The sequence below is a fragment of the Silurus aristotelis genome, assembly GCF_946808225.1.
Source record: "Silurus aristotelis genome assembly, chromosome: 9".
Taxonomy (NCBI): domain Eukaryota; kingdom Metazoa; phylum Chordata; class Actinopteri; order Siluriformes; family Siluridae; genus Silurus; species Silurus aristotelis.
Genome location: NC_139582.1, coordinates 1,972,968 through 1,993,221, shown reverse-complemented (window position 1 = coordinate 1,993,221; position 20,254 = coordinate 1,972,968). Strand labels below are relative to the sequence as shown.

Sequence of the window (20,254 nt, the reverse complement as noted above, 5' to 3'; positions counted from 1 at the left end):
TTTATTTTTTAAGGGGGGGTTTGAGGTCGAAAGGTGAATATGAGACGGTGCTCCCTTTGACTGTGCGTGCAATCTTGTGCTGCCATGTTAAAAAACTAGTCTATAAACTTTTTTTGATACCACCTCGTATGCGTCTAGACGTGTTGGACACCGGTGGTGACGTAATTTTACAAAGGTACTGGAACAGATAATTCAACAGTACAATTGGACAAATCTCATGTTGATTTTCTTAATAGTTGTACCTCAGCTGTGGTCAACGGTCTGAATCGTGCCTGATATCGGCTCAGCTCCATGTTCAGCCGATGCACCGTCATCTTTAATCCATCGTTCTCGTCCACCAGCTCCTGCGCCTGCTGCCTCAGACTCAGCAATTCGGAGCTGTTGCCTGAAAACACGCAACGAAAATATAATGATCCTGTTACCAAAGACACGCAGGTGTTATATAACACGTGATTAAAGTCGTAGCAATATGAGAATAAAATCGCAATATTATAACTTTTATGATTAAGAGCGTGTGTGTGTGTGTGAGTGTGTGTGCGTGTGTGTGTAGTGTAGTGTAGTACCGACCTATGGCGTGTCCTCTCTCTCGTGACGAGTGTGCTTGTTGCTGTTGAAGCTGCAGGATTTGCTGGGTCTGCTCTGAGCACGTCCTCTCCAGCACCTCCTTCTGTCCGGTCAGACTGTGATTTTGTTCTCGAAGTTCTCTCAGCTCCTTCGCCAACGCCTGCTGAAGCTCCACAGCCCGGCGATACGACTCGTTCACGTCTGCATGACATAAAGCCACATGACGCAGCGTACACGTGAGGCGAGAACGTGAATGACTTTGGGAAAAGCACACCGCCTTCAGGAGACGAGTGGAATCAACAGGGACACCATAGAATAATTTCTTCTTCTCTTTGAAACATTTTGAGTGTGAAATAAAGCATTGAAAAAGAGAAGGATTTGATTTGGAGCTCTGCAGATATAATGATAGTGGTTTCGGGCTAGTGTGAGAAAAAAAAAAAAAAAAAAAAAAAGAGAGAGAGAGAGAGAGAGAGAGAGAGAGAGAGAGAGAGAGAGAGAGAGAGAGAGAGAGAGAGAGAGAGAGAGAGAGAGAGAGAGAGAGAGAGAGCAGCTTTTTTGATACCACTGGTCTTCATTTTCTGCTTTTGTAAGCTCTATTCTTCTGGCAAGTTGTTCCACTACTTTTTTGTGGAGATTTTTGGTGTTTCATTCAGTTACAAGGGTTTTAGTAAAGTCAGGCACTGATGTAGGTGAGAAGGTGAGCAGGCCTGGGGTTCACTCAGTGTTCACATTCATTGTTTAATAGGGTTGGAACTCTACAGCAGGAGATCTTCCACATCTTTCAACCCATGTAAATTAGATATTCATGGAGCTGGCTTTGTGCACAGGGGCATCATCATGCTGGAACAGGTTTGGGTCTCCTTGACCAAGTGAAGGGGAAATTTTATGTTCCTGCTTCCAAAGAACCACAAATGGCTGGAAAAGTCAAGAGTCCCAATACTTTTGGTCATATAGTGTATGTGCATAAAATAATTACTGATCCATAGATAAAAAATATGATTATATTATTAAAGGAGTAGTATTTGTATTATTGTGATAGTTTTTTTGCCATCAAACAAATATATTGTATTTAAAATTAAATCTTCTTCTTCTTTCGGCTGCTCCCATTAGGGGTCGCCACAGCGGATCATCCGTCTCCATACCACCCTGTCCTCTATATCTGCCTCTTTTACACCAACTACCTGCATGTCTTCCCTCACCACATCCATGAACCTCCTCCTTGGCCTTCCTCTTTTCCTCCTACCTGGTGGCTCCAACTTCAGCATTTTTCTACCAATATAATTCATGTCCCTTCTCTGCACATGTCCAAACCATCTCAATCTCGCCTCCCTCACCTTGTCACCAAAACATCCTACATGTGCTGTCCCTCTAATAAACTCATTTCTAATCTTGTCCATCCTCGTCACTCCCAACGAAAACCTCAACATCTTCAGCTCTGCTACCTCCAGCTCCACCTCCTGTTTTTTACTCAATGCCACTGTCTCTAATCCATACAACATCGCAGGTCTCACCACAGTCCTATAAACTTTCCCTTTCATTCTTGCAGATACTCTTCTATCACAAATCACTCCTGTCACTCTTCTCCACCCACTCCACCCTGCCTGCACTCTTTTCTTTACTTCCCTAACACACTCTCCATTACTTTGCACTGTTGACCCCAGGTACCTGAACTCCTCCACCTTCTCCACCTCTTCTCCCTGCAACCGCATCACTCCACTGCCCTCCCTCTCATTCACACACATGTACTCTGTCTTACTCCTACTGACTTTCATTCCCCTTCTCTCCAGCGCATATCTCAACCTCTCCAGGCTCTTCTCAACCTGCTCTCTACTCTCACCACAAATCACAATATCATCTGCAAACATCATAGTCCAGGGAGACTCCTGTCTGACCTCGTCCGTCAACCTGTCCATCACCACTGCAAACAGGAAAGGGCTCAGGGCCGATCCTTGATGCAGTCCAACCTTCACCCTGAACCAGTCTGTCGTACCTACTGCACACTTTACTGCCGTCACACTGTCCTCATACATGTCCTGCACCACCCTCACATACTTCTCTGACACACCTGACTTCCTCATACAATACCACAACTCCTCTCTCGGCACCCTGTCGTACGCTTTCTCTAAATCCACAAATACACAATGCAGCTCCTTCTGTCCTTCTCTATACTTCTCCATCAACATCCTCAAAGCAAATAAGGCATCTGTGGTGCTCTTCCTCGGCATGAAACCATACTGTTGCTCACAGATGGTCACCTCTTCTCTCAGCCTGGCTTCCACTACTCTTTCCCATAACTTCATGGTGTGACTGATCAACTTAATTCCCCTGTAGTTGCTGCAGGTCTGCACATCTCCCTTATGCTTAAAGATCGGTACCAGCACACTCCTTCTCCATTCCTCAGGCATCCTCTCCCCTTCCAGAATCCTGTTAAACAATCTGGTTAAAAACTCCACTGCCATCTCTCCTAAACATCTCCACGCTTCTACCGGTATGTCATCTGGTCCAACCGACTTTCCATTCTTCATCCTCTTAATCGCTGCTCTCACTTCCTCCTTACTAATCCTATCTACATCCTGCTTCACCAACTCCACATCCTCCAACCTTCTCTCTCTCTGATTTTCCTCATTCATCAGCTGCTCAAAATACTCCCTCCATCTTCTCAACACACTCTCCTCACTAGTCAACACATTTCCCTCTCCATCCTTTATTGCTCTAACTTGCAGTACATCCTTCCCAGCTCGGTCCCTCTGCTTGGCCAATCGGTATAAATCCTTTTCTCCTTCCTTAGTGTCCAACCTCTTATACAGTTCCTCATATGCCTTTTCCTTGGCTTTCGCCACATCCCTTTTAACCTGCTGCCGCATCTCCTTGTACTCCTGCCTACTCTTCTCATCACTCTGTCGATCCCACTTCTGTTTTGCCAATCTCTTTCCCCTAATGCTCTCCTGCACTTCCTCATTCCACCACCACGTCTCCTTGTCTTGCTTTCTATTTCCAGATGTCACACCAAGTACTTTTCTAGCTGCCTCCCTCATCACTCCTGCAGTAGTTGCCCAATCATCCGGCACCTCTTCACCACCACCAAGCCCCTGTCTGACCTCTTCCCTGAACCTCACACTACACTCTTCCTCCTTCAGTTTCCACCATCTTATTCTTCTTTCAAACCTTACTTTCCTCCTCTTCTTCTTCGCCTCCAAAACCATCCTACAGACCACCATCCGATGCTGTCTAGCTACACTGTCCCCTGCCAACACCTTACAGTCTCCAATCTCCTTCAGGTTGCATCTCCTACACAGAAGATAATCCACCTGTGTGCACCTCCCTCCACTCTTATACGTCACCCTATGATCCTCCTTCTTCTTAAAATACGTGTTCACCACTGCCATTTCCATCCTTTTAGCAAAATCTACCACCATCTGCCCTTCCACATTCCTCTCCTTAAAACCATACCTACCCATCACCTCCTCATCACCTCTGTTCCCTTCACCTACATGCCCATTAAAGTCTGCCCCAATCACCAATCGTTCTTTCCTAGGTACACCATCTACCACTTCATCTAATTCACTCCAGAATCTTTCTTTCTCCTCCATCTCACAGCCAACTTGTGGAGCATAGGCACTGATGACATTTATCATCATCCCTTCAACTTCCACCTTCACGATCATCACCCTATCAGAAACTCTCTTCACCTCCACTACACTTTTACTGTACGCTTCCTTCAGAATCACCCCTACACCATTTCTCTTCCCATCCACACCATGATAAAACAGTTTAAACCCACCTCCAATGTTCCTGGCCTTACTCCCTTTCCACTTGGTCTCCTGAACACACAACACATCTACCTTTCTCCTCTCCATCATATCAGCTATCTCTCTCCCTTTACCCGTCATAGTACCAACATTTAAAGTACCAACCCGAACCTCTACTCTCCTACACTGCTCCTTTTTCTGCCGTCTCTGTAGACGCCTTCCTCCTCTCCTTCGGCCAACAGTAGCCCAATTTCCACCGGTACCCTGTCGGCTAACGATACCTGTGGCGGTCGTTGTTAACCCGGGCCTCGACCGATCCGGTATGAAATTCTCATTTGTGATCCGCATATTTGATTTGGCACATGTTTTACGCTGGATGCCCTTCCTAACGCAACCCTCCCCATTTACCCGGGCTTGGGACCGGCACTAAGAGTACACTGGCTTGTGCCCCCCTAATGGCTGGGTTATTGTATTTAAAATTAAATAATAAACATAAAAGATCTTTTTATCCATTAATTGAAAATTTAATCTAAATCAGGTAAACAGTGCAGGGCAAATCAGGTAAACGGGGCAGAACATAAATAGGTAAATAATGCAGGGCGAATCAGGTAAACAGTGAAGCGCAAATCAGGGAAACGGTGAAGATGAAATCAGGTAAACAGTTAAGATCAAATCAGGTTAACAGTGCAGGGCAAATCAGGTAAACGGTAAACAGTGCAGGTCTGACAGCACTTTGTACATGTTCAACATTGTTCATACAGAACTCAGCGGAGGAGAGTGGTAGTAATAAGGAATGGAAGTCTCTCTATCGCTCACACACAGAAACAGTGAACAGTTTATTAGGCTCCACTACACCTACACCTGACCATAAGATTCATATGTGCTTTTCAACCTTTCCAATTCCATGTTGAGGTCAGAGCTCTATAGCATGAGATCTTCCACTCCAACCCATGTAAAGCAGATCTTCATGGAGCTGGCATTCTACACAGGAGCGTTGTGATGCTGGAACATGTTTGGGTCTACGAGTTTGTGAAGGGAAATTTTCCTTTTATCATTTCCAAATACAATTGTTTGCTCCCAGTCAGGAGAAGAAACACATCAGGCTAGAAAGGCCGGGTGTCCCAATATTTTTGGCATCATCGTGTATCTCTACAAGTGTATAAAAATAAGTCATCGTGGTGTACGTTGTAACGGCTGGTCTTAAACCAGAAACGTGTATAATACGTGACAACAGCGTGAGTTACTGTGACCAGCAGCATGTCGAAGGAGTAACGCTGAATCATTATTTAATGTCGAAGGGGCTCATGAAGTTCATGCGATGTGTGATATCAGCTTCTGGAGGAGGCTTTTTACAAAACACCATGTGTTTTCCAGGGAGCATCATGTAGCTTAAATGTCAGAATTGCATAATATTAGCACTGATTAATCCACAGGGCGTATTCAGTCCATAAACGAGCTTATTATAACAGAAAGGAGGGAATCAATCTGGAATGAGATGATCATACAGATGTGATGGACAGGTGTTCAGAAACTTTCCATCGTATACTGTACATATAGTGTGTAACTAATGATTCAGGATGCTGGAAGTGCAAGAAGCATCCCAAATGACAGATAAAACATAGAACAACTTTTACCAGAATAATGAAATGCGAAGATTGCTGAGAAGGAAATTAATTGCTTGTTTTTTGCACTACTTACTGTTCACCTGATTTGAATTGCACTGTTTACCTGATTTGCACTACTTACTGTTCACCTGATTTGCACTACCTGGTGTTTACCTGATTTGCACTGTACTGTTTACCTGATTTGCACTACTTACTGTTCACCTGATTTGCACTACCTGGTGTTTACCTTAATTACACTGTACTGTTTACCTGATTTGCACTGTACTGTTTACCTGATTTGCACTACTTACTGTTCACCTGATTTGCACTACCTGGTGTTTACCTGATTTGCACTGTACTGTTTACCTGATTCGCACTACTTACTGTTTACCTGATTTGCACTATTTACTGTTCACCTGATTTGCACTTAAATGAATTAAAACTTTTATGTTTATTATTAAATTATAACTTTTATATACTAGTTTGGTGGCAAAACCCCACAATAATACTACAATTACTACTAGGAATAATAACAGGAATATTAGCAATAATAATATAATAATATTCTGTATATATGGATCAGTAATTGTTTCCTGGTGATATACTATATGACCAAACGTATTGGGACACCTGACTTTTCCAGCCATATGTGCTTCTTCCTCAAACTGTTGCCACACTTGGGAAGATTGGAGATACACAATTGTATAGGACGTCTCTGGATGCAGCAGCATGGAATTTTCCATTCACTAGGAGACCCAAACCTGTTCCACCATGACAAAGTTCCTGTGCATGAAGCCAAATCCATTAAGATCTACTTTACATAGGTTGGCGTGGATGATCTCCTGCTATCAAGCTCTGACTCTATTAAACAATGAATGTGAACGTTCATTGTTCATAAGTTATTCATGTCATGCAACATAAAAAAGAATTTGACCCAGGTGGCTATAAACCTGATGTTCTTACTGTACAGTAAGTAAATGTCAGACCATGGAAAGTAAAGCAGGTCAATTCCAACCGCTGCGGTTTCTAAAATGCAGACCGTTTAGAATCTCCTGTAAACATCTGGTGACCCCTGTGCATGTTCTCACCTAATGCTTCTTTCTCACTCTCTCTTGCTGGACTCCTATTCCCCACTGAGGTTTTCGTCTTCGGAGTGCTGCTGGACCGAGACCGAGTGCACGAGTCCTCGTTCACATCTGAGAGCAAATAAAACCAAATTATGGCAAACATACAGATTAGAACTTCATACAGCTCAGTTTTGTATAATAGTATATTGCTTTTAACAATGGAAATGGTCACATTTAAGAGATTTATATAATAAATTATACATTTGTAAAATATTTCTCTGCCTTAAACCGTGTACACGAACGGCCCTGGAACTTTTCCATCTTCTCCGAGACTCGACCTATTGCTTGCACAATCTCTAACAAGCACCTCTGGGAAATGCGAGTGAACTGAAATTCATATTAAAAAAAACACCCCTGGGCAGTTCCGATTTTTGTAAAAAAAAAAAAAAAAAAAAAAGACCTCAAGACAATGAAATATGCAGTTTATGGAAAAAAGAATATATAAAACATTATGCTATAATTAATAGCATAAAGTGAATAGTCGTTTTACTGGAAACCATGATATCCTACTTTGTGCACATCTGGCAATGTAATAAAGGCTAATGTGGGTTATATAAGATCCCAGGCTTTCACACAGCTGATCGGTTTAACAAGCCCGAGCATGATCATTTCCTCTTTCCCATTAAACACTTACAGCTGATACAACAATCTAGAAAATCTGTTTCTTTGAGGAGGAGGAAGCTGCACAGAGATCACACCTACTTTACTAAAACTAATGCACAGAGGCCACACCTCCTTCACTAGGAATAATGCACAGAGGCCACACCTACTTTACTAAAACTAATGCACAGAGGCCACACCTCCTTCACTAGGAATAATGCACAGAGGCCACACCTCCTTCACTTAGACTAATGCACAGAGGCCACACCTCCTTCACTAGGACTAATGCAGAGGCCACACCTCCTTCACTAAGACTAATGCACAGAGGCCACACCTCCTTCACTAAGACTAATGCACAGAGGCCACACCTCCTTCACTAGGACTAATGCACAGAGGCCACACCCCCTTCACTAAGACTAATGCACAGAGGCCACACCTCCTTCACTAAGACTAATGCACATAGGCCACACCTCCTTTACTAAGACTAATGTACAGAGGTCACACCTCCTTTACTAAGACTAATGTACAGAGGTCACACCTCCTTCACTAAAACAGAGGCCACACCTCCTTCACTAAGACTAATGCACAGAGGCGACACCTCCTTTACTAAGACTAATGTACAGAGGCCACACCTCCTTTACTAAGACTAATGTACAGAGGCCACACCTCCTTTACTAAGACTAATGTACAGAGGCCACACCTCCTTTACTAAGACTGATACACAGAGGCCACACCTCTTCTTTGAATTATCCACATAGGCCACACCTCCTTCACCTCCTTCAAATAAGCTGTGAAGTTCTAGTACCTGGAGATGCCATGCTTCGGTGTGATGGAGACCTCGTCTGTAGCACCAATGGAGGCTTCTGTTAAAATCAGAAAAAAAAAACGATGTGCGATGTCCCACTAATGGAAATAAGCAATAATAAGGTTCAGAGGTGGTGATGGATATCGTAGCTACATTCTAAAATAGGAAATTTCTAACCTTTGTAATTGAAACTAAAACTCATGTTCACCAAAGTACTAATGTCCATGAAGTCAGGGGGTAAAAACGAGGGTCATTAATGGCTTTCAGTGTCCATTTAAACTGGCCTGGGCGGTCAAGTGTGGAGTAATGTATCCAGGCAGCACTAGTGGTGTGTAAGTGGAACTGTAGTGCCACTGGAGGTCTAATGGAGGTCTAATTGGCGAGTCAGAGCGAGCGTCATTGCCTCACGGTTCGGGTCGGCACTCAGTCGGTCTCTTAGCAAAGATGACAGAAACATCAATAACCTGCTGTTCCCACTGCAGGGAGCAGAGAAGGAACCGAACCCTTCTGCCTCGTCCTTTCTGTCTTTTTCCCTTAACTTACAAGCGCTCTTGTTTTTTTCTCTGATCATTCAAACCCCCCATTTAAACAACCCCCCCCCACCCCCCACCCCCCCCACACACACACACACACGAATCATTCTCTTCGATCTTGTGTTTTTCTCTGGTGCTTCTATCTCTCTCCATGTCTTCTCTCATTCTTCAGACCTTTGGCACAAGATTTCTACATTTAAATCCAAACAAATTAATAAACACGAGTTATATATATAAAAGGAGTAGCACATTGCTCATGGCTGATGTTTGGATCTTGGTTAAATACATAGATACACATATATATACACATATATATGGCCAAGCTTTAACCTCCTGGCAGAGGTAAACAGGCTTGTGGTTAAAATCCGGTATAGTCAGGTGAGGGTGAAATTATATTCGGACTACTACATGGCAACCCAAGGCCACTCCTTGGAATAAGATAAAAGTAAGAATGTTTGAAAAAAGAATATAATATTTCATATTTTGAAAAAAAGATGGGATTCTGGTTTTGTGAAGGTGGCACGTGTTTTGGTGTGTAGATGGATTATGTCGTGAGGGCGTGTTTTACCTTCACGCTCGTCCCTTCGTCCGCCTCGGTTTCATCTAAAATAAAAATTAATAATTATATATATACACTAAAGATTTTATATTAGAAATGATTTTGTCTCCAGGTGAATTGCTGCACGCATGCTTTAAATAGATCCCGGTCTCGGTGGAGTGTGTGTTGAGGCGTTTCATGAATTAGTCATGGCCTCACCTTCTGTGTTTAAAGGAGAGACGACTTCAAAGGTGTCGTCAGTGTCGTCATCCGGCTTTAACTGAACCGAGGCCTGGAAAAGGAGAAATATAGGTTTATACAGAAACATCATCAGCTGAGTAACACAGACTACTTTAGGAACAACAACAAAGACATCTGGGAACAGCTGTGTCTCAGAGAGTACCATGTCTGCTACTTCAAAGTTCTCTCTAAAAATGTGCCTTTAAAAATATACACTAAGATTTGATCTCCTATTCAGTGTGGAAAGTGGATTGTGATTGGCTGGAAGGAGTTCAGGTGTGAATAGTGGATTGTGATTGGCTGGAAGGAGTTCAGGATTTAGTTCAGACTGTCGAACATACAGGTAGTTTGCATTTGTCAATTAAATCAGCGTTCTAAATGAATATGCTCAACAAGACAATCTAAAAAATGAGATATCGATGAAAAACTCCAACAGCTTCATTATTAGTAGAGACGAGGCTGTGACTAATTCAAATAAATGTGTGTTTGTGTATATATATATATATAGCTTTACATGAAAATAAATACAAACCACAAACAAGTCTAATAGATAAACAGTGCCATCTGCAGGAAGCTTGTTAGTAATGGAGGAGTAAATCGAGAATAAAAAAGAAAAACATTTTACAGAAAAACACAACTCGACCTTCTGCAGTTCGTTCGGACTTCTGCTCCATTTCTTAACAGACTGGTACACGTGGTATTCCTCTCTCCGAGCATCAGCCTCCATTTCTTCCTCCTCCTCTTCGTCATCATCTTCATCTTCATCATTGCCGTCGTCCTTGACGCTGGCTCCTGGAGAAGGTAAACGAGTTCTTCCTGCATCCAATTCATGCCATTGATCTCTGGACCAGTAAGGAACAGTGAGGTGTTATTAATACTGAACTGTGGCAGTTTTAGATATTAAATCTGAGCTATAATTAGATAAACAGACACCAGACTGAACAGATGCTTTATGTAAAGTTCTAACTGGGAATTTGATTCATAGATAATTCTGATCTCCAGATCTGCAGAACTAAAATGAGTAATTTTCTCTAAAAGAAATTATAATGACTTATAATGAAAAGGAGAGATGGAGAGAGGGAGAGAATGATAGAGGAAGAGATGGCGAGAAAAAGAGAGAGAGAGAGAGAGAGAGAGAGAGAGAGAGAGAGAGAGAGAGAGAGAGAGAGATGGAGAGAGAGAGAGAGAGGGAGAGAGAGAGAGAGAGATAGATGAAGGGAGAGATGGAGACAGAGAGAGAGAGAGAGAGAGAGAGAGAGAGAGAGAGAGAGAGAGAGAGAGAGAGAGAGGGAGAGAGAAAATGGAGAGATGGAGAAGGAGAGAGAGAGAGAGAGAGAGAGAGAGAGAGAGAGAGAGAGAGAGAGAGAGAGAGAGAGATGAAGAGATGGAGGGAGAGAGAGAGAGATGGAGAGAGAGAGAAAGAGAGAGAGATGGAGAGAGATGGAGGGAGAGAGAGAGAGAGAGAGAGAGAGAGAGAGAGAGAGAGAGAGAGATGGAGAGATATGATTGGTGGATGGTGTACCTGGTGTAAAGGGCAGTGGTAGCGTACGGCTCGAAGCCCTCATGGCTGTGCGATAGAGAGCATTCACTGTCAGAGTGCGAGCGAGTGCGAGGTGGAGGGATGGCGAAGGAGCGTCCTGTTAAAGAAGACGTCAGGACGGCAGCCGCGAGAGCAGACCTAAAGAGAAGGACGGGAGAGGAGACGCTTCAAATTATTTTTATTTAAAAATTATATATTGTTGACCATATAAAAATCTTGCCCCTTCGATTATCGTTTTAGGGAGCCCTCACTCAGGCATACAGACAGACAAAGAGATACTGTAGGCAGACAGACAGACAGACAGACAGACAGACAGACAGACAGACAGACAGACAGACAGACAGACAGACAGACAGACAGACAGACAGACGGAGAGATACTGTAGGCAGACAGACAGACAGACAGACAGACAGACAGACCGTCACTGTAGGCAGACAGACAGACAGACAGACAGACAGACAGACAGACAGACAGACAGACAGACAGACAGACACTGTAGGCAGACAGGCAGACAGACAGACACTGTAGGCAGGCAGGCAGGCAGGCAGGCAGGCAGACAGACAGACAGACAGATACTGTAGGCAGACAGACAGACAGACAGACAGCCAGACAGACAGACAGACAGAGACATATACAGTGTACAGCTGATCAAAAAAGAAATAATTCATGAAATAAAGATTTCATGTTTGATCTCTGAACTTAAATGAAAGACAGGAAGACAATTTTTACTGAAACACACAAAAAAAGACAAAGAGGAAGAACAATAAGAAAAGAAAGCTAAAGACAGGGAGGCATTTGGAATAAATGAGGGAGAGGAGAGGACTTGACATGACGTGACGTGACGTGAGTGTTATGAAGGTGTGTACCTGGGTCTCTTGGGTGAGGAGTCAAGGCTGCGGGGGGGAGGTGTGCGGGGAACTGCAGGCTTGGGGGCAATGATGGCTGCAGGGATCAAGCCATGAGCTATGTTCTTCTACAAAAGTTCCCAGAGGAGCACAGTTGCATGTGAGAGAAGGTGAGGGTGGGGTATGGAGTGTAGATGAAAACATAAATAAATTAAAGTCCATAATTTGACCTTAATTAAAGTTTTCTTTAGAGGATAGAGTACAGCACACAACCTTTCAGGTAAACGTATAGAAAAAAAGTACAAAGGAACTTTCATGGTTCCATCTCACTGACTGGAACCATGAAGAGTTTCTAACCCAATTTTACATTTTATATAATTTAGATTTTTCAAAGTGGCTACATGTAGCTTTGATGGCATGGCATTCGATCATCACATTCACAAGGATGGGTTTCCAGCAATCTCGAAGGAGTTCCCTGAGGTGTTGAGTGCTTGTTGGCTGCTTTTCCTTCACTCTCAACTGTATTTAAATGGGGTAATTGTAGAGGCCATGTCATGATGCAGCACTCTCTATTACTCTACTTCTTGAACAAATCGCTCTTACAGAACCCGAGAGGTGCGTTTGGGGTCATTGTCTTGATGAAGAACAAACCAGATGTAATGGCATGTCACTGCAAAAAAGTGGGTCCTCAATCTTTTTACTAAATCATCAACAGTGTTTCCAGCAAAGCACCACCACACCACCACACCTCCTCAATCATGCTTCACAGTGAGAACCACACATTCAGGAACCACACAGTCAATTCACCCTCAACAAAGACTTACACACAAGAGATCGAGCAAAAGTGGATTTTCCCGATACCATTGACTATTTAAATCGTACTTGCCGATAACCGATAATCAACCGATGCTGGATAAAAAAACCAAACACTCCTTTTAACTTAACAATAAAAAAAATACTGAATCATGGAAACGTGCTAAATGAAATAAATATTAATATATTCATATATATATATATATATATATATATATATATATATATATATATATATATATATATAAATAAATAATTAATAAATTATAAATATAATATAGCGCTCTCCATGCAGCACGCAGTCTCCCGTGTAAAAACAAACAGCACGTGGTGTCAGTGATTCGCCTCTAGAGGCCGCTCTTGTAATGACAGCAGACCGGAAGCCGGAAAAACCATCAGTATGGATTTTTGCTGATAACCGATAGTTCCAGCGATCAACTACTGGTGATGATTAATCAGCAAACTGACTGGAACTAATGTCCAATACTTTTGTTTCTTGGCCCAAGCACATCTCCTCCGCTTGTTGTTCTTCCAAAGCAATGGCTTCGTTACTGCAATTTGACCACAAAGGCCTGACTCACATAGTCTCCTCGAAGCAGTGGATGATGAAATATGTCTGCCAACTCTAAGAAGAATTTAGTTTCAGATTCTGGTATTTCTAATAAACTGATCCTCTGCAGCAGAGGTAGCTCTTGGTCAGTGGTGGGCAGTAAGGAAGTAAATGTAATTCGTTACTATACCTAAGTTTACTTTTGTACTTTTACTCAAGTGAAAGTTTAAATGCACACTTATACTGGAGTCATATTTTACTGAGTGGATCTTTACTGTAACTCAACTAAATGGTTTGTGTTCTTCATCCACCACTGCTCTGGATCTTTTTTTCCTGGGACGGTCCTTATAAGTGCCTGTTTCTTCATTGAGTTTGATGGTTTTGGAGACTTGGGGATAGATCTTGAGATGTTTCAGATTTGACTGACCTTCATTTCATGTAATAATGATTCAGTTCTCTTTGTTTCTTGCATTAGTATAGATTTGTGCAGTAGTTGTAGTAGCATTATCAGGGTTTTTGACTCTGTATTCACCTTTTCCTCTGCACAAGACAACTGATGGTCTAAAGCACATTTAGAAGACAATAAACATCACAAATGATCTCAAGTCACACCTGTGCCCCGAAACCCATTCCAGGTGCCTACATAATGTGAGCTAGCATAGCATGGGTGTAAACTAGCTAGTCACACCAGTAGAGTTCAAAATAACCCATAACATTAGTTAGTTGGTTAATTAGAGGGTAAATTTGTTGGTTAATTAGTTAGTTAGTTAATTAGTCAATATAATAGATAAATATTAATATTGAAAACTCACGAATGGCCTTCGCTCGCTTCTTCTAAAACTCAGCTTGAATTTTGACATGATCCAGCTGAGATTTAAACCGCGAAAAATCTATTTGCTGATAAAAATTTAAGAAAAAATACTCAAATTTAACAACATAAAAACAAACTGTGCGGTTCAGTTATTTCAATATAAAATCACTATTTCTTTTTAAATCCAGTTTCCGCTTTTCGACTGGTTCACGTCTCTCTAAGTTCATGTATCTAGACGCTGTACTGCCTTGTCCACATCCCTCCAAACGCGAATCCTATTGGCTGAAAGATGCACAACCAACCAATCATGGCTGAGATTCAATCCTCTTAGCAACGCAGGTGGCGGCGGCACTAGCAATATCCTGAGTGTCCGGTAGAGGGCGCGCTATACCATCGCAATACACCAACCCTTATTTCAATGAAATGTTTCGGACGTTTTTTCTTCTCAGTTTTATAAAAAAAAAAAAAAAAAAAAAAAAAAAAAAAAATATATATATATATATATATATATATATATATATATATATATATATATATATATATATATATATATATTTTTTTTATTTATCAAAAAGAATGTGCACTTTAACCTGGAACAAACATTCCAGTTCACTAAGTGTGTGAAGGTTGGACTTTGGAAGAACTCAAGTGTCCTGCACAGAACCCTGATCTCCTCAACCACACTGAACACTTTCTAATGACGTGCAACACTAAATGCACCCTCTCAAAATCGAACCCTGTGTCCAAAATGGCAATCTATTCCCTATTCATAACACAGGGCACATGAGTGTTTTTCTTCCCTTAAGGGTATGTTCATCGATCTCCATCGCCAAAGAAGTTCTAACAGAATGACGTTCTAGAGAATATAGATAATCAGATGAGTTTCAGATCAAGTCTATCAATCATAATGTGTTTAATTGCTAAGGCAAAATCATGCCAAGTTTGTACACCACTGCCGTATGGAATTCACGTATCTGATTGGTCAAGACAGAATGGGTAATTAATGAAGTGAAGAACACTGATGATCTCTTCATCATGGCACTTGTTGGTGGGTGGATTTAGTTATTAGGCAGCAGGTGAACATTTTGTCCTCAAAGTTGATGTTAGAAGCAGGAAAATTGGGCGAGCATAAAGATTTGAGTGAGTTTTAAAAATTGCGATGACTGGGTTAGAACATCTCCACAACTGCAGCTCTTGTGGGCTGTTCCTGGTCTGCAGTGGTCACAATCAATCAAAAGTGCACCAAGCAATAGGGGAATGACACAATATTATGGAGGTGGTCATAATGTTATGCCTGATCGATGTAAGTAACATTTCATTGAAGTCACAGTACATTTGCCTGAGTAGAATAGTTTATTACTCTTTCCAATTCTGTAGAACTATTTCCAGCCAATCACAATCCACTATTCACACCTGAACTCCTTCCAGGCAATCACAATCGACTATTCACACCTGAACTCCTTCCAGCCAATCACAATCCACTATTCACACCTGAACTCCTTCCAGCCAATCACAATCCACTATTCACACCTGAACTCCTTTCAGCCAATCACAATCCACTATTCACACCTGAACTCCTTCCAGCCAATCACAATCCACTATTCACACCTGAACTCCTTCCAGCCAATCACAATCCACTATTCACACCTGAACTCCTTCCAGCCAATCACAATCCACTATTCACACCTGAACTCCTTCCAGCCAATCACAATCCACTATTCACACCTTACCTCCTTCCAACCAATCACAATCCACTATTCACATCTGAACTCCTTCCAGCCAATCACAATCCACTATTCACATCTGAACTCCTTCCAGCCAATCACAATCCACCATTTACACTGTCCAGTGTGTAAATCAAGCTACACACCCCAGGTTTGGTTTATAACCCATTTAAGAGCCACAAAGGTTGTGTAGGCAGAACTTTCAGGGAACATGTGCAGAAGAATTGCCAAGTTTCCCAGAAAAGTAAAACCACTCTGACATCACTATTGGCGTGAAAAAACCCGTCTTTAATAACCAACCCACAGTCCGAAATTCCCCTGCCTGGGAATCATTTAAAGTACATTAGATTACCACATGATGTTCAGCCGCCACGATTCTCACACTCACACCATACAGAGCACTAATAACATCCAAAAGGCAGGTCATATTTATTTATTTACTTATTTATGAACTACTCCCACAGTGTCACGTGACAATGCCCAAGCTTTAGAAATCTTCCCTGTGTGTCTTCTTGTGGAACTCTGTTTATTTCTCAGCTCCTTTATAACTGGTTCTGGCAGCAGTAAGTGAAGCTCAGGTTGCACACAGATGTGCGTCCATTTTCTTTTCAGACTCTCACCAAGCGAAACCAAACCAAACTGCTGCTGAAAAAACCCACAGCATTAAAAAAATGAGGCCAGTGAGAAGTTAAAGCTTGAAGTAATGGATCAGAATCCATGTCTTGAGAACGTCTTCACGTTTTTAATTCAGTATTATTAGTTTTGAGTGAATAATTCGGAGAAATGAATCCACTTTTTGTTTAATCTTTGTGATGATTTCAAAGTGCAGTCAGGAAAGTTTGGGTCAGAGAACATTTCTGAATATGTTTATTTGATGAGTTTCCCAGAAAAGCCTTCAAATAGCCTCAGATTCTTGTTCTTGGCAGACAGGAGCAGAACCTGAGGTGGATTTTGGATCCTCATCCACCTCTAATGTTTACATGCTTTTCTGCTCACCGTGGTTAAAAGGAGTGATTATATACCAGGTGGTATTAAAACCAGTGCTATTCTGACCACCTGCCATTTCATCACGGACAGATAAAAGTTAGAACAAAGAGTAAACATGAAATTCATGCCCCCCCCCTTTAGACACGCCCCTGCCTGGTACCAACAACTGATGTTTGATGTGAGTGTGAAACTTCTGACCTGCATCTGGGTGATGCTATTGTATTGAATTGTGCTTCTGGCACCTGATTGGCTGATCAAATAACTGCATGTACGAGCAGGTGTTTCTAATAAAGTGGCCACTGAGTGTATGAAATGCGTTATATAAAAACAGGACACAAACAGGAGCTTTTTCAGAACTCTCTCGATTTCCATACTGTTCTAAATGACTCAAAACGACCCAATCATCACCCATTATTTTATTTTTATTTCAGGTTTGTGTACAAAAAAAAATGACAACAAAAGAAAAGAGAAACAAGTTTTGCTTCCACTTCGAATAAACAGCGACAGAAAAAAAAAGCCAAGAGCGACAGAAACCTTCAAAACCCAGACGGATACAAAAACATAACTGTTTTGACCTTTAAGACTTAAAAGGCGTTATGCATCAGGAACAGACACACAATACAAACAGAGACACACACACACACACACACACACACAACAATCAACCTGCATGTGACCTACATTGCCTTTGATGAGATCTTACCATGCTACATCTAACCCCACTTTACTCTCAATCTCATTAAAATACCCACAAAATATGATATCCAGGTGCTTAAAAAAAAAAAAAGTCTAGACGCAATATTCAGGAGTCACATCGCTTAAAAGACTTTAAAAGGGAATTAGACGTTTCACACACACACGGTAATTATACTAAAAAGTTGTCAAATACTTAATTGCACAATAACGTTAAATGACCATTTTACACAAACAACATTTACACGTGGCGTCACCCGAACACACGCTAAATACGTCAACAGGAATACACACCTCTAATTATAACTCATTCTTTATGTGCGGTTTATTTATTTGATTATCAAACGTGAACAAGTATCTACGCTGTAGACAGTGAAATACCTACAACACTTCCGAAGGAGGTGTTAGTTTAAAAAAAAAAAAAAAAAAAGAACAAAAAATTCTAAATCCGTCCAAATGGGTCAAAAAGTATTTGGAATATGTCGTTCTTACCATGAAGATCAAAGGCCCACAAGTCGATTCAATGTCTCTGAAGGCTTTAGCATGAAATTTCCCCTTTAATTAAACTAGCAGACCCAAACCTGTTCCAGCATGACACCGCCCCTGCGCACAAAGCTCCAGAAGATCTGCATTCGATGGGTTGGAAGATTTCCTGCTTCGAACCTTGTGACTAAATGAATGTTTACAAATCTTAAAAATCTAGTGGGCCGTCTTCTCAGGAGGTTATTCTAACAGCAAATAGACTCTTGTAATAATAAAAATTGATATTAAAATCATACAGAAACAACCACAGCACTGCTCGATTACTGCAAACCACTGTCTCAACGTTCACGTTACACACGTCACCACATATTTCCAGCTATAATCAACCTCATTATTCAATTTTATTCTTTTTACTTTTACTTCAAAATGCTCCGTATACAGCAGTGACGTTATTTCAAATATTGAGCGAAAAATATATATGTAAATAAACACGTTCTGCATTTGGGTACATAAATTGAACATCTGACTCTTCCATAGAACAATACAGTGAAATCCGAATATTTACAGCAGCAGCAATATGAATATTGGTGGAAAACGAACAAACAAAAAAAAAAACACAGGCTCTTCCTGTTTTCTTCACAGCGATCAGAAACGAATGATTAATTCTGTAACAAATAAAAAAATCTAAACAATTAAACGAGAAAATATCCCTCCCATATATGACGCACACACACACACACACACACACACACACACGAGACAATAGAATGAACAGATATATGTCAATATCACGGGTGCTCATTATATAGATTTTATATTTAAAATAACTTTTAACTATTTGGCTGCAACGACTTGCAGGCATTCCCCCCCCCCCAAAAAAAAAGAAAAATTTCTGTGCAAAAGTCTTGAATTTTTTCCTTCATAACTTCAGCACTGTGTGTCTGCGCGTTGGACCGGTTCGCTCCCTAACCCGAGAGCTTCACGATTAACTGCTCAGAAGTTCAGCACTGGTTAGTAGAGGCTGCTGTCGTTGAAGGATCTGGGATTGGAGGGTTTGTAGTCAGACGTGGGGAGGCTGAGGGTGCTGGCGCTCTTGTGCTTGTTCTTCAGCCCCCAACTGAGAAACGACATCTTCTTGCTGACTTTACGTGCTTTCGTATGCTTGTCCTGGTCGTTCTCGGCCAGGCAGATCATGGAGTAGGTTTTCGGAAGGCCGCCGGAGAAAGTGGCACTTTTCTGGGGCTGGGATAAAGGAAGAAACGAACGATGTTAGTTTTAAAGATGTTCAGTTGGTCCAAAAAATCTACAATTTGAGAACATTGGAGAAAAACGTTAAACAAAAATGCCAAAATTTTCATTAAAGAGCAACAAGCTCTGTTTCACCCAACGCTTCTTGTAATAAATGGAGCTGTTGGATTTAACTCCTGGTGCTGTTTTATTTATTTATTTTTTTCCACACGTTTTTTTTCTCCAGACCTCACTACTAACCTTCCAGCCAATCACAATCCAGTATTCACACAAACATATTTTATGAATGTAATTTCAAATATGTTTTTTACTAATCTGTATTTGATCAAAACTAAATGTAGTTATTGATAAAGGTCACTAAAGAGCGCCCTCTAGAGACGAATCACTGTTTGTTCATGCCTACACGTGAGACCGCGCGTTGCACGGAGAGCACTATATTATATTTATTTTGTATATTTTTGTAATAAAGTTCAGGACTATTTTACATGAAGTGTTGTGTTTATTTTTAATCCAGTATCTATTTCAAAAACTATCGGATAATTAATCGGATATCAGCAAGTACGATCCAATCGGTAAAATCGGTCGACCTCTAGATTAACGTAGCCTAATTATTTGATCGATTCACTTAGCAACCATATGCATGAGTAAGAAAGTTTTGATTTTAATAGCATCTAATATTATGATAGTAATAATGCTCTTTAAATAGGGGATTTATCGCTTGAACAGTAACGTTCATTTGTCTAAACAGAACAAAATAAACTAATCCGGCATTAGGGGCAAAATAAATAGGAGGCATTTCA

General features: G+C 41.3%; 2 protein-coding genes across 6 annotated transcripts in view; both read right to left on the bottom strand.

The window, feature by feature from the left end:
• cep89 (centrosomal protein 89) overlaps positions 1-15,090 on the bottom strand; it is a 58,745-nt gene extending 43,655 nt beyond the window's left edge. Inside the window, exons 1-11 of one of the 2 annotated variants that reach the window (XM_083550177.1) lie at positions 14,910-15,090; positions 14,321-14,704; positions 12,167-12,273; positions 11,283-11,438; positions 10,404-10,602; positions 9,740-9,812; positions 9,551-9,585; positions 8,450-8,507; positions 7,006-7,113; positions 568-765; positions 243-385 (exon numbers count right to left, since the gene is read on the bottom strand). In XM_083550177.1, coding sequence (XP_083406303.1) covers positions 243-385; positions 568-765; positions 7,006-7,113; positions 8,450-8,507; positions 9,551-9,585; positions 9,740-9,812; positions 10,404-10,602; positions 11,283-11,438; positions 12,167-12,273; positions 14,321-14,368 — 1,125 coding nt within the window. In that variant the 5' untranslated portion in view covers positions 14,369-14,704; positions 14,910-15,090. The remainder of the gene's footprint in view (positions 1-242; positions 386-567; positions 766-7,005; positions 7,114-8,449; positions 8,508-9,550; positions 9,586-9,739; positions 9,813-10,403; positions 10,603-11,282; positions 11,439-12,166; positions 12,274-14,320; positions 14,705-14,909) is intronic. The other variant, XM_083550176.1, reaches the window with a different exon arrangement.
• A 2,344-nt stretch (positions 15,091-17,434) lies between these two features.
• Positions 17,435-20,254, bottom strand: part of rhpn2 (rhophilin, Rho GTPase binding protein 2) — a 32,271-nt gene continuing 29,451 nt past the window's right edge. For all 4 annotated transcript variants that reach the window (XM_083550179.1, XM_083550178.1, XM_083550181.1 and 1 more), the window contains one exon: positions 17,435-19,448. In XM_083550179.1, coding sequence (XP_083406305.1) covers positions 19,218-19,448 — 231 coding nt within the window. In that variant the 3' untranslated portion in view covers positions 17,435-19,217. The remainder of the gene's footprint in view (positions 19,449-20,254) is intronic.